The sequence below is a fragment of the Poecilia formosa genome, unplaced genomic scaffold (genome assembly GCF_000485575.1).
Source record: "Poecilia formosa unplaced genomic scaffold, Poecilia_formosa-5.1.2 Scaffold151, whole genome shotgun sequence".
Lineage (NCBI taxonomy): Eukaryota > Metazoa > Chordata > Actinopteri > Cyprinodontiformes > Poeciliidae > Poecilia > Poecilia formosa.
In genome coordinates this window covers 1,474,107-1,490,097 of record NW_006800090.1, presented here as the reverse complement: position 1 = coordinate 1,490,097, position 15,991 = coordinate 1,474,107, and the positions used below count along the sequence as shown (strand labels likewise).

The following is a 15,991-nucleotide window of genomic DNA, read 5'->3' as shown; positions in this document are numbered from 1 at the left end:
TGTATGAGTGTATTTTCTACACACTATACTGAATTTTTGAACTGAGTGTGGTGAGAAACCCACTTTCTCACTGGGAGCCTTTACTTAAAAGAAACTGCCTGTTTATTTTTGTAACTTAGATTGGGAATGTTTTTCCCCTCTCTGTTTTTGTAAAATAAATAAGTAAAAAAAAATATCAAAATCTTGTTTTGTTATTGTTTTGGCACCAGTATTTACTGCGGTAGTCTTTATGAAAAACTGAGTTAATCCATTATGGTTGGAGAGTTTAGACCATCTTAAGGTTGTCTTATGTCCTTCTCAATGATACACAAAGTATTTTATTACTAAAACTAAAGAAAACAAAATCAAAGCAAATAGTTAAAATTGGGTCCTTGTTAAAATGTCTTTTTTATTGTTTTCTATTTCTGGTAGATGTGTCAATTTAGTCATCTGTGAGAAAGACTTGTCCTCCATTATGCTGCCTTATTTAACAGAACACAGTAATCCCAATTGCATGCTAACCTGCTGAGCATGAAGGGATAGTTATAATCAAATCATAACATTTTTATTTGAGTTTAACGTAATGGACGAACCATAACTCTTAATCTGCATTGCCTTTGTTTTCCTTCGTTTCATGAACTGATGCACTTACATGGTATTAGTCAGAGATATTTCTCCACTGGAAACATTTGCCTCTCCCACTCAACCCACACAGCTTAAAATATGCACAAGGTAAAATTCTTCTGCTTTAGATTCTCTAATAAATACAGGCTGTTTCTTTAGAAGAGGGTTATATTCTGGTAATTAACTGCTTATTTTAATTATAATCAGCATGAATAAATACACCAGGTCTCCTTGATGGTGCACATATGTTCCTGCTAACCAGACACACATGCATGCACCTTTCAATCTTGAGTACAGCTCATGCATCTTTCTGGGTTGCTGTTGTTGAAATATTTTCTTTGTGGTTGTTTCAGTTTTCAATTTGATATTTGATGCAGCAACAAACAAAAAAAAAAAAAAAAGGAGAAAAAAAAAAGAAAGAAATCCTTCATAGAGGTTTTACATCCTGAGGGATTCCTATGTCTTAGGGGAAAAACTCATCTGTCATTTCCTGGACTGTTTGAACATCTGAAGAAGGGATTTCTGCACACGCCCTGAAATTCCTTCTCAGCTAACAGCAACAACACAACTGAAACCACTTCCAGGAACGTTGCAGGAGTTGATAACGAATGTTTTCGAGCAGAGCTTTGGGAGTACAAACGTGCAGTTAAACAGTAGAGGAACGAGGTTTAAATATTTGCTACGCAGCTTATCGTCCAGCTATCATCCTGCAATCTGTTGTTTTACATTTGAGTTTGTTTGATCATGAAATCTCTTAAGACATCATTTATACAAATACAGGCCATTAACCCCTAAATGATTAGATTAGCAGGAAAGTCTTTTTTTTTTTTCCATGCTGGATTCCAGCTGATTTGGGTCAAATGATGGGCTATGCTTCAGAAGGTTGCTTGTGGAAACCATCTGCCAAGAGCAAAACGGACCCAATTTTGGGTTTGAAATGTAAAAATGTAAAGAACACATCAAATCAGTTGTTTCAGAACATTTTACATGTCAAAAACAAGTCTAATGACAAAAGAAGCATGTTCCTAGTAAATGCCCGACAGTTTCTCTGCTCATAACATTGCAGAGCTCTTAGTCAGATAGTGTGTGCTTTTAGGCCCAGTTTATTTTAGTTTTACCATGTATTCAATATGAATGTGATTCTCAGAAAAAAAAAATAACAGAACTATCACTGTTCTGACTGAAACAAAGGGTTATTACCTTTATAAAGACTTAATACCTACTACCCTGTGTTCATATTGTTTACTTCATTATCGAGCGTTTAGATGGTTTTCCTCCTCACTCTAAGATGATTTTTTTTTTAAAATCATCTTAGAAAAAATCAAGCTGTGAAAAGCTTGGTCATCAAGTTTATGTACTGAACATGCTCATACAAGAAAATATGGATTATATATATATATATATATATATAAGCTGAAAATTAAACAATTTTAGCTAAGATTTTCTCAAAATGAAAATGATCTCAAGTTATCTAACAAAGCGTATAGTTTGTTAGACTATACAGTGGTCAATATTATTAAAAAAGTCAATTTCTGATTATTTCACGAGTGCATAACAAAATTGTAGTGGTAATAGCAAAGTAAAGTGGACATAAACATAAGAAGCTATGGAGTCACAGCAAACATGAGCAAGTTTAAAGTCTTTGTTTTTGCAACTTACGTGCCTCTTAACTCGGTTTATAAAACATATTTTTACTTTTATTTCTCAAAAACAAAAGCCAAAAGTCATTAATAAAGTCAAACTGGAACGTCTCACATTAGACTGGTTTCACAATCCCACCATCAAACTTCAGTCAGGAAAAAGTGTTTTAAAAAAATGACTATGTGCAATGAAACATGACTTCTTTTAATTAGAAAACAAATACACAGAAATGTCATTCAGGGCTCTGAATAGTCATCAGTTTAGAAAAATGGCAAACTCAGTTATTTAAATGAAGACATTTAACCTAGTTTCAGTTACAAAACACTAGAACAAATAGCCTTCCATTACTTAAATTAAGTATAAAATGTAGTTAAATATACAGCTGTGAAAAAGGGAGGCCTAACCTGGCAGTGTCAGTAATATAGAAAGGAAAACTTTCTGGCTTTCTCCCCCTCCTCAATAATAAGGTAACAAAATGATGCCAAAACATTTATTCCTTAAATATCAGATGTTTCTGAATCAGAACTGTAAAACAAGTGATGCTTTTACTTTAAAAGAAAAAAAGAGCTTACATTCCCAACCTTGGTTGAAATAAAAAAAATAAATAAAACCAGACGCAAAAGAATAAGTTGTAGTAAGAAAAATAGGCAAAAACACGGTCATAAGCGTGTTAAAGCCTGTGAATGTGGAAAAATATAATGAGGCTGTAGGATTAATCTTACTTTACTTCTAAGACACGTTATCTGTCTGGAATTTTTTTATTTACCCAGAAAACCATTAAAGTCTTAGTAAAGACATAACATGTGGCTTCCTTAAAAATATGTATATATCTGATGAAGAACGCATTCAGGTGCCAGGCGTCGTTGACAAAAGCCAGTGTACCGTATCTGGTGCACAGCTGTGTCTGGCGCACAGCTGTGCAGTCTAAAGATGTGACTGTTTTTTTTTTTTGTTTGTTTGTTTTTTTTAAGGCAACAATATGAAGTACTGGCTGTGCAATAACAACATAACAGGAAATATTTCTTGGAGGCGTGTGAAATGAGGGCAGCAGAGTTGTGTCAGGCAGCAGAGATCAGTAATTGAGGATCTGCACATCAAACAGGTCACACACTCCTGCACCGTCATCCAGATTGAAGCTGTAGTCTATACCTGTTCATAGGAATAACAGAATCTGTGAGGTGATCTGGGAAATGTGTCTGTTATTACAAACGCATGGAATGCATCACACACTTTCAGACATCAGAAAAAGCCCCCAGGAAAGAAAATCTGGTGCCAGTTTCACACCTGCTCTGCAGACCTCCAACGTTTACGTTTATCCATCTATCAGAAGAGTGTCGTGACTCAGCATGCTTTAAGTGTTAGTATTCATTTTAGATTTCTAAATGACTTTTTTTTGGGGGGAGGTGGGGGGGTAAAATTGACCAGAAGAGTATCCAGTAAAAGTCATGTTTAAATGCTGCTGAGAATGTGGGAATAAGTTGCTGCTTTTCACTACGCTGGATTTGCTGAGATACATGTGGTATTGATAACATAATCGTGATCATCTATCTTATTCGACAGATTCTCTAAGCACATGCAGTTCAGACTGTCAGATTTTATGTGGCACAAAGTTATTTTCCTTCGAAGCGAAGGAACGTACAGCTTTAATCGATTCCAGAATTAAAGCATAGTTAATATGGTCTTAAGTTCTGAAATGATTTAAAGCTATAAGTCCATTGTGTCATATAACATAAAGCAAAACTTGAAAGACTGGTAGTACGTACACCACTAAAAACCAAACAAAAGTATGTGTGTGTAAAACAAATGTACACAGTCCTGGTGACTGCAAACAGATAATTACAGACCAATCAGGTTTCTTTAAACTCTGTGATGTTATCCAGATCTAACTAAACAAATTCAGAGGTTTGTGATGCAGGTGTTGTAATCCTCACCATTAGAAGACATTAGTTCATCAATAAGGTCAACAGCTCCTATGAGAGAATAAAAAAAAAAAAAAGAGTTTAAATTGAAGATTTTACTGATTTGGTGTAAATCCATCCACCCCCACCTTCCACAGTCAAACAGGTTTAATAACTTCCGTAGAAGTCACCATAAACGTCTTTGTAACTCGCATCGTGTTTCTGAGTTTCAGGTGTGACTGCTGCTGTTTGCTTTTTCCGTTGGAACAATGCTTCATTGTACCCTGAGATACAGCGATTAAAACATAACTTTAAAATAATAAATGTACACCAATTTAGCAAGTTCAAGATTCCTCAAACACTTAATGATTTACAGGATCTGATGTTATTGAGTGGCATAACTTTATCAGTTGTGTTGCTGCTTGGTTCAAATATAGCTCAACTGGCTCCAACCACACACCATATTGGTCTCCAGTCATCCTCTTTTCTAATATTTGGTTGCTAGGGTAACGGATCAACAAATTCTGCTTCTGCCCAGAAGAAGCACCTCAGCTGACTCTTCAATGCAAAGCAGATTCATCGTTCACCAACTTCTACTCTTCAGAAAGACTCTGAACCTAAAGGAAGCAATCCAACTTCGTCCACTGAGAACCGTGACCCCTGACTACGGCCTTGTTTACACAACAACAATTGCTGGTGAAAATTGAAGAGTTGTTGTTGTGTTTGTACAGTAAATTTCTACGAAAACAGCGAATATTTTCTCTGACAGCTGCACAATTTGAGAACAGTTCTAAAACGCACCGGTGTCTGTTGTCTTGTTGTAAACAGAATATGACTTTCATTCTAACTTTGAATTGCTCCGGTGTGTCTTTTCATCATCCGTGAAAAGATTCCCACACCAGACACCCTGCTCTGCTGAGGCATCACCTTGAGATCAATTTAGGGTTTCATTTTAGGTGATTTTAGGAGAAAACAAAAAAAAAGAAAAAAAAACTTTTTGCCCTTTTTCTAACAAATCTAGGTGGATCAGATTTGGCTCAAAACATTGTTAGGTTTAAGGCCAGAGGTTTTCCAACCAGAGGATTTATGTTAGAGTGTGGTCTTATCTTATGATCAACTGTAAACTCTTTAAGTAAGCCAGTGAAGCAAACATTAAACCACCCATGATCGTTATCTCTGCATGTGGCGTCCAGCAAAGCACCTCACCCTCTCGGTCGTCCCTCATGCTGTCAGCGCCTGCGCTGAGCCGCAGCAGGCTGCTAACGTCCAGGACGGACTGGAACTCTGGATCCTCCAGGTCTATTTGATGCTGCTCCAACACGACTGCTGCCGACTCGCTGTGACACTCTGCAGAAACATGATAGCAAGCAGGAATGCTGTTAGAAAATTCACTTCCGTATGCGTTTAAAACCTTTCCCAGCCCTCATCCGTCCTAAAACTAATTTTAAACCAGCAGGTAGTTAAAGTTGTTAAGTTGGTACAGCAAGATGGTAATAAAGCAATTTTAACAAACTAGCACCTCAGGACTTTTTACCGCAATCTATAGTTAGTCACAGGTTCCGGCACCTTGTTGTGTAACAGCAAGGAAACAAAACTAAAAATCTTCTGTTTTTGCCAATTCCTCATTTATTCCAGTAATAGAGGTCTGCATCGGTTTCGCTTTGACAATGGCATCAGCTGAACTTGCATGATTACAGAAACACAGGCTCTGATGAGCAATCCAACTGTTGTTGGAGAAATCGCTTTCACAGTGGAAAATAATGGTTTCTCATGACTTGTGGGAAAAATCTGGCTGCTGCAGGACAGTAAAAACAGCAATTATTAAATGTGTTATTAAATGTATGCAACTTTCTCTCCAAACAAATAAAGCTGACAAAAACAATAGCACTCCACAAGACAGCATTAACAACTAAAAGTTAATTTAAAAAGGCAAGATGTTTGACTTTCTGGGTTGCTTTAGGCAACCTTATTGTGAACATTTACATTTTTTGTTCACAACAATGTAAATCGGTTCTGTAACAATCTGATTTAAAGCAGATGGTAGCTGTACAGGCAAACATTTATGAATAAATAAAAATCCCCATTTCAAGGTCTGAACCTCTGGGTTCAGTTCACATAACCTGATCAAACTACATGTCATGACTCTCAGAGCTCTTTCATTTCAGTTGCAAGACATTGTCACATATCACTTTCCTGTCTTGGCATGTTTAAAAAAAAATGCTGTGACATCTGATATCCTGGGACGAGTTTTGTGATTTGCACCATACGAGTCAGTCCAGTCAGGTAACAAGGCCGTGTGTGCTTTCAGAATACTCAACAGGGAATGCAGAACCAAAAAGTGTGTGTGTGCAACTCAGCAGCACATCCCTGGATCCTCCATGTTATCACTTTACAACCACAAACTTATGTTTTACTGACATTTTAAGATGGACACCAACACAAAATCAATTCATGTTTATTTTTATTTTGTTTTATATATATATATATATATAAAAATAAAAGTGTTGTGTGCAAGGACTCTAATGTGGCAACTCAAACATGAATTTGCTTGGACACCAACCGGCTCTTGTGTTGTAGCTGTGGAGCTCTCTGCCAGTATTTCCCTCCAGCTTCCTCTAATGATCTTCCATCAACTTGCAACAACTCGGCTAAAGAAACATACATCTCCTCAGCATGTATGCTGACGCCACCATATTTCACCATAGGGGTGACATGTTCAGTGTGTTGTAAGATTTAACTTTTTGTGGCTTTTTCTACCCAGTTATGATTTTCTTTAAGACACTTTTCCAAGAAGTGATGAGCAGATCCCCCTTCAGCATATTGTTTCGCCTCAGCTATGAATCTCTGCAGCTCCTCCACAGTCACCATGGGGTTCTGATTAATAGTCTCCTTTCCCAGCCTGTTAGTTTAGGGTGGCTGGTCAGGTTATGGTAGGTTTGGACTTGTGCCATACGATCACCAAATCTTGGATATTTTTAAACCAACTTATCAGCAGCTTTATCCCTGACCCATCAGTTGTGTTTTTTGGGTCTACATGATGCCGTTTGTTGTTAAATGTTTTCTAATTAATGTCTCAGTCCTTTACAGAACAGTCAGATTTATGCTGAGTTTAAATTATACACAGGTGGACTACATTTGTAGGGTGATTTTAAGTCAGTTTGCTATATTCAATTTTATCTAGGCATATAAGAGTAAAGGCAGCAAATTACTTTTCCTTCTACTTGATATTTATGCACTATTTTGTGTTGGTCATTAGAAATCTCAATAAAGTACAATAAAGTTTATGACTGTGTCTGGTGAGAAAATGTGAAAAAGTTAAATTACACACAGGCGGTAAAGTTTTTGCTAAGGTTTGTGCTATGCTGTTGTTAAAGATACATTTTAGGTCGTGCATTGCACACTAGGTTATCCTATAAATGGTATTGTCCCCATGCAAATAAACAAGAAAGAAAGAAAGTTCTAGCCTCTGTGGCGGAACACACATTGAATCCACTTCAACTTTAAAACACTCAGACTTTTTTAAATAATTTCCAAAGCTTACAGGAAACACATAGAGCGTTAAAATTTGAAATGAATATTTAGCCGCTCACCCATCTGCAAGTCACCGGGGGTGGAAGATGGAGTGAGCTCTTCCTCAAGGTCTGGCAGCACCATCTGCTGGTCTGAGGAGACGGAGTCCTGGCTGCAGCAGGAGGAAGTGGGGTTGGGTGTAGTGGCAGCACAGTTTAGGAGGGGGAGCTTCTGCAGGCTGGCGGGCGTGCTGGGCGGGGTTGGCATCAGACAAACGTTGTCAGTGGGTGGAACGGGAAAGACCACAGGGACTCTGGAGCCGGACTCTCTGTTGATGAGCATCACTTGGATGGGAGCAGAGTGGCTCCGCAGGTTCACTTGGTATTTCTTCTGACCACTTTTACTCTGTAAAAATGATCAATAGAAGCTTGCTGCATCAAAGAAACTTTATCAACAGGTTTATATGTGTATATAGTTTTCAGGAAACACCAAACAGTCTGCTGTGAAAGGTCTGCTTTAACACAACAAAAAGCTGGAAAGAATCTTTTAAATGTTGAACTTTCTAGTTAATGCTTCCATAAGGGAAGAAAATGTTAATTTCTATTCAAGCTGGTAAATCACTCTACCCTTTCAGGAAGTGGCACCTCCAGCTGGGTTCCAGAGGGAGCCACAACAGCCAGAAGAGTGTCTCCACTAAAAGAATTGCAGATGTCCTCGTGCGTCACAAATTTATAGGTGAAGAGATGTTAAAGAAACAGGATTAGCTTCAAGAGAAAAAAGGAGACACTCAAAAGGGGAAAACAAAGGATGCAGACATTGTGAGAGTCAGGGTTAGCCTGGCTGCTTTTTCACCGAAAGACAATAGTGATTATATTTTTAATCCTCCTTTCATAGCCTCTTTCTGTTCAACGGGAAAAACAATGCTGAAAGGATCAGACGGGGGTTTCTTTCATATGAGAAGAATTAAATGAGCCTTGGAACAATTCAGAGTTAAAATGTCAAAACCACGTGAACTTTTCTTGGAAAGAAATCAAATTAAAAGTCTCTGTGGCAAATGTAAACACTTGAGATGAAAAAAAAAAAGTCTTTTAGCAGTGTTAGAAAACGGGAATGAAATGTTGGAAAGTTAACAGGAAAAAACAAGGATTAACAATTATAAACAAAAACATAAAAAACAAAAAAGAAACAAAGAGCTGAAGGATATGCACGGATGTCTGGATCATGGGTGAGGTGTTTGATGTTCTCTTCCACCCAGGCCTTCTGGTCATCCAGCTCCTTCTCTTGAACCTCGAGCTCAGCGATGTGGGCTTTTAAAACTCTGATCTGCTCCAACATCTCCTGACTTGGGCTCCCATTGTTCTGCCCCCTGATCAAGGGTGGGGGGGGTGGGGGGGGAAGAAACGTTTTAGACAATATAGAATCACTGCTTGTCAAGTCCAACTTAAATATTCAAAGATCAAAGATTCACCAGCCACTAATACTCAGGCATGTAGTTGCCCTTTCGGGTTTGCTCATTTTAAAAAAAGAAGCAAATATTTGCAAACCTCCACTGGATTATGTTCTTGTTTTTCTTCTCGATTAGCCCCACACCTTCCAGGACGTTCGTGATGTCATAAATCCTCCGCTTCTGCTTCACTGCCAAACTGTCTGCAGCCTGTTGATTCAGGCAGACAGAGACATAAGTCGCCCGCAGTTTAAGAGGCGTTATCTTAAAGCAACACGCGCACAACACTGAAATATTGCCCAAATCCTCCCAAGAAAAACAAACAGCTTATACTTAAAAAGAAAGAAAAAAAAAACTGACCTTTTTTTTAAATAAAGTAACAGCGGAGGAGGGAGGGGAAAGAGTCTAAGAAACATCCATGGTAACCATTAACCAGGTTTGGCGCGCAAAAAAGAGGGAAATAGATTCATGGATAGAATTGAAAGTTTAATGGATGATTTGCGAAGCTTGTGGTAATACATGTTAACATTTTAGGCAGGATTCCTGAAATGAAGATGCAATGCAAAAAGCCTGAAGTTATTTGTGTGGCTTTCTCATTAAAAACATTTTCATACTGCCAAATTGTTGCCTTGTGCTACTGAAAGCCGATCAGTAAAGTAAAGCATATTATACTGAAGAATTCACCTGCCAATAAAACATAGTTTGACCATGATGGTGTCTCAATAAATTTTATTAAAAATGTGCAAGCCTATATTTACCAATAAGGCACCTCATATTAAAGGTTTTTTGATGTGAACTGTAAGATTTCAAAATGTGTTCTTTTGTAAAAGTGTATTTTGCCAAATGTTCTATATATTTTTTACTTTATCATTCTAAGTACAAGAACTTAAACACAACTTTATATTTTGTTGTGTATAATGACATTTTTCACAAATTACATCAGCTAGTCAGGATTCACAATTTAAGTCACCTTTTCACCAAATACTATTTTTATTCATACTTTGGTAAAAATATTTTTTGTCATACTCTTTACCTCTACATGTAAAAATGAAAGAAGGGCCACTTTTACTTGAGTACAAATTTTGGCTCCAGTAATCAGTCTATACGTTTAGCTAAAGTGAAAATAATTTCAGCTTACCATTTAAATTCACCTGTAGAAACACTTCTATCATTTTTGCCTTTTTCTGTTACTGAAATAGGTAAACAACGAAGATCTGTGGTAAGGGTTGATTTTACATTTGGCGATTTCTGCAACAACAAACTTACTTTTTGAAAGTTTCTGATTCTCCTGAAAATACATGCATGCATAGGAATTCACATTCCAGTGCTACAGATACTGAACCTGTAAACAATAAGTCTCATTAACTTTTTCATCATACTGCAAGTTATTTTGTTTACAGTTTGTTCTTTCATCTGTTTTTGACGGATTTACAATGGGGTAAGCCTAATGGCGGACTCCTAGTGCACCTGTTTCATACATAAATACACCTGACGACTTGTGACGGACAGCCCTTTGTTAAAACTAGCAGCAGAAACTACGGGGCAGCACAGCACCGATCAATCTTTCCCCCCCAATATACAGTCAAATAATATGAAAGAGTCGTCTCTCGGTGTCACTGACCATTTTTAAATCAAGAACGCCATCCTTAGCTTCTTGCAGAAGACTGACAAACTTCATCGTGAGGAGCCCCAAACTTTTTTCATGGCGACTCGAGGTCGAGCGTACAGTCACCGTCCTTTCCAACTCCATCTTCTCTCTAGAAAGAGAAGCAACCACTTTTTTTTTTTCTTTTAGTCAGCTGCTTGCGTTTAACTACAGATAACGGCCATTACTCTCAACTAACAGATTACAAGTCTGTTACCTTAACAGGACCAGCATTTACATTGCCTCTGTAGTCTTTTTAAATGAACGGACGTTACGTTGGGTTACGGTTGCCACGGCAACCCTTGTCCAACCTCGTGCCCTCCTCCCCTTAGACTCCGCCCCAAACAATACGGAGCGACATTGCAAACAAATTAAATAATTTGACAGTTTTAGTAAGTATTGTAGAAAAATACATTGTATGCTTCATAAACGCTGACATACTAAAAGTGTTACTATAAATATAACATGACAGAAACACTCATGTTCATAAATTTATGTAAAAATTTAAATTTTTAACTAGTCAACATAGCTTTGCTAAGCAATTATATATCCTACGTTTCGACATTAACAAATATTTGCTGTTTTACTGTTAGCCTTTACAATACTTTAAATTATAAATTTGTAAAACAAACATTAGGAATTTATTGTTTGGTAAAGAGAACGTCCGCCCAAGTTTGGTTGTCCCTGCAGAAAGAAAGCCTACCTATAGCATGATGCTGCCACTGCCGTGTTTTATAGTGGGGACAGTGTGTTCAGGGTTTTGAATTCTCTGTACATTTTCACCAAGGCACATTTTTCACAGGTGTGTAATAGCTAATCTTGTTGGACAACATTATTACATTGTATTGGACTAAAATTAATTGATTTGAGCAAAATCACATTCTTTACATTTCATCTTATAAAACTTAATTTGTTGTAAAATATTAATAAAATTGTCTGTGAGAATAAATAATTATGTTTTCAATATAATGTGTCCCTTATATTAATGTTCATAGTTGTATCTCTGGAAAATAAAATTTATTTGATAAGACATACAAAAGACAATTGAAAAAATATATGAATATATATATACAAAAAAATAAAATTAAATTCAGCATAAAAACTGTCATGTTGTTGACATATTATGTGTTAAAGTCTTTTAGCACATTTGTAAGGCGCTTCATTTTTTCCTCCATGACTTTCTTGTTGGCCTCCGTCTCCTCCAGGAGCTGACGCATCTCTTCCTCTACTTCATATACCTAAATGGAAAAAAAAAAAATCACACATAGACAATTACAAAATAAAACTATATTACAGTTCTTTGTATTATACCTTCACTGATTTAATTTCTATTTTCAGCATGGCAGAAGACAATAGGATGATGGAATGACAATCTGTCTTATAACATATGGTGAAACTTATCAACAGCAAAACAAGTGTTGACATGTGCATAAAATTATTGTACCTATAGCATCCTAATAAATTATTAGCACCCTTGAAAAAATAGCACGCTGTAGCTCTTGTTCTTTCCACCTTGAAGACAAACAATTTATGCAGAAATAAAATCCATATTTTACCTTTAGGTTAGCTTGTTCTATGTGTTTTTGTTTTTCATTAGACAGCTGCAGCAGCTCTGCTTGATGTGCAGCCTGGACAGACTCCAGCTGCCGACGAAAAGCATCATCCACACTGCGCAACTTGTCCACTGCAGCTCTGCATAAGAGGCAATGATAACAAATGAAGCAGGTTATTTATGTGGAAGGCCCAATGTTTAAAATGCTACACAAGTGTTCAACTTTCTGGTTCAGTTGCAACAGATAAATTATGTTTAGTGTAATAATATTCACTGTCTTGTTTCAAGCAGCAACGTAATAGCAAAAAGTGATTGAGAAAACTTTTTTTTTTACTATGTTTTGTGTTAATAGCAAATTATTGCAAAGATGTCTAACATCTGGCAACAAATGCAGAAACATTATATTAAAAGTGCTTCATAAATGCAAAACAAAACAACAGAACAGTTACCTGTGCGCCTCTGATGCTTTCTCTCTTTCTTCCAGCAGCAGGCGCTCCTTGGAATCAAAATTTTCCTTCATACGCTTCACTTGGCTTTCAAGTCGAGTTAGCAGCTCTGCTTTCTCCTGCCACTTCTTGTTTGAATCACTAATGATCGATGAGATACATAGAACACAGGCCTGGTTTCAGACACAAATTACAAAACAGATATCCCTGCCTCTAACACAAGAAGCAAAAATAATCTGAAACATCTGTCATGAAATCTGCATCCTATTTCAAACAGTAGAGAAACTACTTGCATACAATGTTGTTTTCATCTAAATCTGATCAAATCCTTTATATTTCACCTCATTTTTAAACATGTTATCAGACACACATTCTCCTTATTTAGATTTGCCTGTAAACTCTTTTGGCATCCTCCAGCTCTGCTTCTTTGTCTTCCAGCTGCTGTTTCAGCTCCTCTTTACGCAGGCTAAGATGTACCAGCTGCTCTTTCAGCTCAGCCTGCTGGCTTGTTTCATCCTCCAGCTGCTGCTGAAACTTTTTTTGGGTCTGCACAGCCTCCTCCTTCAACCGGCGGTTCAGCTCGTCACGCTCCTGCAAGGACTGAACACCAGGAAGGCAACGGGTGACAACAGAGCCAGACAGTCTTTTGCTTAAGGCTATTCTGTGTGAAATACAATGTTATTTTTCTCACTCAAAAAGAAGAGATTAATAATTGGAATGTGAAAAATCTGCTGGAAGAGTACAGATTTGAGTAAATATCAAAGCACCTCTTTTAGTTTGCGAATGGTCTCAGTCTGGTCATCCACGATTTTGGCTTTGATTCTAAGGGCGTCATGGTCTCTGTCGTTCTGTTTTCTCTGCGTCTCCATCTCAGCAGTCAGCACCTCTATCCTGGCCTCCAAACGTCCACGATCCTGAGCCAACGACGCACCTGGGAGAGAGAAATAAGTACAAGCAGAAATTAAATTATATCTCTCATATTACTTTGCTTATACTGGTTTGCCTGTTTCACAGTGATTTGTGATAGACTAACATAGAGTAGAACATATTTGTGAGGTGGAAGGCCAGAAAGTTTTAGTATCATCTGACCAGGTACACAGATCCAATTTATAGCACGATCGACTAACTATATGACTTAAAAGAAAATAGACTTCCTAATTCCATGCCTTGTAATTGGGTCTGTCTCTTTAAAAAGCTTCTGCTCTTTTCAATCATCAGCACATCTTAACAACAGTGCTCCTCTACTATATTATACAACCGTTTGATTGAGAAATACTTCGTATGATGAGCTCAGCAGATTCACAGTTTCACCAGGTGTTGCTGCTGCTGCTAGTCTGGAGGAGCTGAGCGGGGAAGGCACGGGTGAGGCGTGTTGTGTGAAGCAGAAGCTCGGCTGGTGACAGCAGCCGAGCAACATGATGCGAAGCTCAAAAAAGTTTATTTTACATTATGTCCCCCAAAACCCCTTCAAATTGCTTATATAAAGGCCATATTTGCGGTATGCAGACTAGTAGTTATACTGCCTTCTGAAATGCAAAATACAAAAAAAACATGGTGTGACAGTGGTTCTGTATGTAAAAAAATGTCTTAAAAGAAATTGTCCTTCTTTGTTTTGTAGTTATCAATCTAAAAAATGACCACTAGATGGCAAAGTTACTGTCAAACCTTCATATTAGCTCTACAAGCTTTGTTGCTGTGGATTTACAGGTATATAAAGCCTAAAAGTGCATCTCATCGTCTCCACTGCCAAGTGAAATGCATTCCAAGTTCTTCCCTGGTTCTCCCTCACCCTGCTGAGCCAGCTCCTGGCCCCAAATCCTCCTCTCAGCCCGCAGGCCGTCAATGACCGACTCCTGAGCTGTGAGCTGAGACACGAGCCGTGCCTTTTCTTTCTTCAGCGTCTCGAGCTGTAGCCCTAAACGCTGGCTTTGCTCTCCCTCTGCTTCCAGGTAGTGCACACGGTTCTGGCAGAGGAACAGACACAGACTGGATTAATGATCACTATCAATCTTTTTAAGACTGGCAGATGGTAAAGCAGCAGGACCATTCAGGATTCATTATATCTGAAAGTAATACATTTCCTAGATGAGGCAGGTTTTGAAAAGGGGCCAGGTAATACTATCTTGCTTGTCCGACAAATAATATTTAAATCCTAAATATTATTGCATCCGGCAATGATGTTATCTGAAAATAAAAATCTAATTTCTGCTTCACACCTTGAGCTCAGCGACAGCATCTTTCTTGGCTTTGATGAGCTCAGAGATTCGGGTCTTCTGTTCTTTCACCATTGCGGTGAGTTCCTGCACCAGAGCGCCTGATTTCTTCTCCTTTTGCTGGGACTGAGCAAGGCTTGTCTTGAGCTCCATCAGCTCTGCAGTCATATGATCACAAGCCTCCTTCACCTGCAGAAGAAAAAAGTTGAGCGTTTAAACATCCAGAGAAGTTTTTATTTAATCTTTGACAGACTTGGCATTTCATCAGCAAGTCTCAACTTGTGCCCGGCAAAAGCAGCTTCTACACTCATTGATTTGCCACAAAGCAATATTTCAGAAATGCATCCGGCAATCTGTTTCTCATTCAGGCGTTTCTTGAAGGTGAACAGCTCGAGTGACGTCAAGGACAAAAGTGGTGGCAATCAGGAAAAAAAGATTGCATTTTGTTCAGAGCCTGAATAAAAGTATGAACTGATTCAAATATGGTCCTTCTGTAAAGCTTCCCTCCAGTGGCAATCAAAGACTACTTGTCCTGAAACAAATGATCCCAACTGAGTCTGAGCTTTTATCTTCAGTCTTTAAAAAAATGAGGCCAGTACAGTTCAATCACTTTAAGAAAGCCAAGTAATAATTTACAGTTTAAGACAGAAAATGTCTAAAATTCAGGACAGTATAAAGGCTCTGGCAATTTTTCAGCTTTTTTTCATTATTCCATGCAAGTTCCCTTTTTTATTCATGAGATTATTTCAAATATGCTGCTACAATAATTACTTTCAAATGAAATGCATTTTGGGGATTAGTCTCTGCTTCACTGGTGTCTTTTCCACCAGTGATAGTAAGGCTGTTCACCAGGCCTGCAGGTTTAAATTACTGAAGACTCTTAATTCACCTCTTATGAACAACTAACTACTTAACAAAAAGAAAAATGACAAAAGGTTATTCTCTTTTTGTTACAATTTTTTTAGACCATACCAGTGCAGACCCACATCGTTTAATATAGAAGTGATAGTAAATCAGACTAAACTTTTCCGTTTTATGT

The 15,991-nt window shown here is 37.7% G+C and overlaps 2 protein-coding genes across 3 annotated transcripts in view; both read right to left on the bottom strand.

Annotated features, from left to right (window-relative positions):
• Positions 1–2,427: 2,427 nt before the first annotated feature.
• On the bottom strand, positions 2,428–11,047 carry e2f5 (E2F transcription factor 5). Its single transcript, XM_007563838.2, has 9 exons — positions 10,959–11,047; positions 10,718–10,853; positions 9,197–9,306; positions 8,857–9,018; positions 8,279–8,387; positions 7,733–8,057; positions 5,349–5,489; positions 4,176–4,214; positions 2,428–3,393 (listed from the first exon to the last, which is right to left on the bottom strand). Exons 1-9 carry the CDS (start codon positions 10,973–10,975, stop codon positions 3,317–3,319), a joined length of 1,116 nt encoding a protein of 371 aa, XP_007563900.1. The 5' UTR covers positions 10,976–11,047; the 3' UTR covers positions 2,428–3,316.
• lrrcc1 (leucine rich repeat and coiled-coil centrosomal protein 1) overlaps positions 10,886–15,991 on the bottom strand; it is a 21,264-nt gene continuing 16,158 nt past the window's right edge. For both annotated transcript variants that reach the window (XM_007563837.2, XM_007563836.2), the window contains 7 exons: positions 14,956–15,141; positions 14,529–14,703; positions 13,507–13,670; positions 13,131–13,339; positions 12,743–12,880; positions 12,298–12,433; positions 10,886–11,979 (listed from right to left, as the gene is read on the bottom strand). In XM_007563837.2, coding sequence (XP_007563899.1) covers positions 11,863–11,979; positions 12,298–12,433; positions 12,743–12,880; positions 13,131–13,339; positions 13,507–13,670; positions 14,529–14,703; positions 14,956–15,141 — 1,125 coding nt within the window. In that variant the 3' untranslated portion in view covers positions 10,886–11,862. The remainder of the gene's footprint in view (positions 11,980–12,297; positions 12,434–12,742; positions 12,881–13,130; positions 13,340–13,506; positions 13,671–14,528; positions 14,704–14,955; positions 15,142–15,991) is intronic.

Bases quoted from the DNA above. Each gene is read 5' to 3' on its own strand.
- e2f5 (XM_007563838.2), bottom strand. The intron at 8,058-8,278 runs GTAGAGTGATTT...TCATTTTTACAG, and splicing joins AGGTGCCACTTCCTGAAAGG to AGTAAAAGTGGTCAGAAGAA. The intron at 3,394-4,175 runs GTGAGGATTACA...TCCTATGAACAG, and splicing joins TGAACTAATGTCTTCTAATG to GTATAGACTACAGCTTCAAT.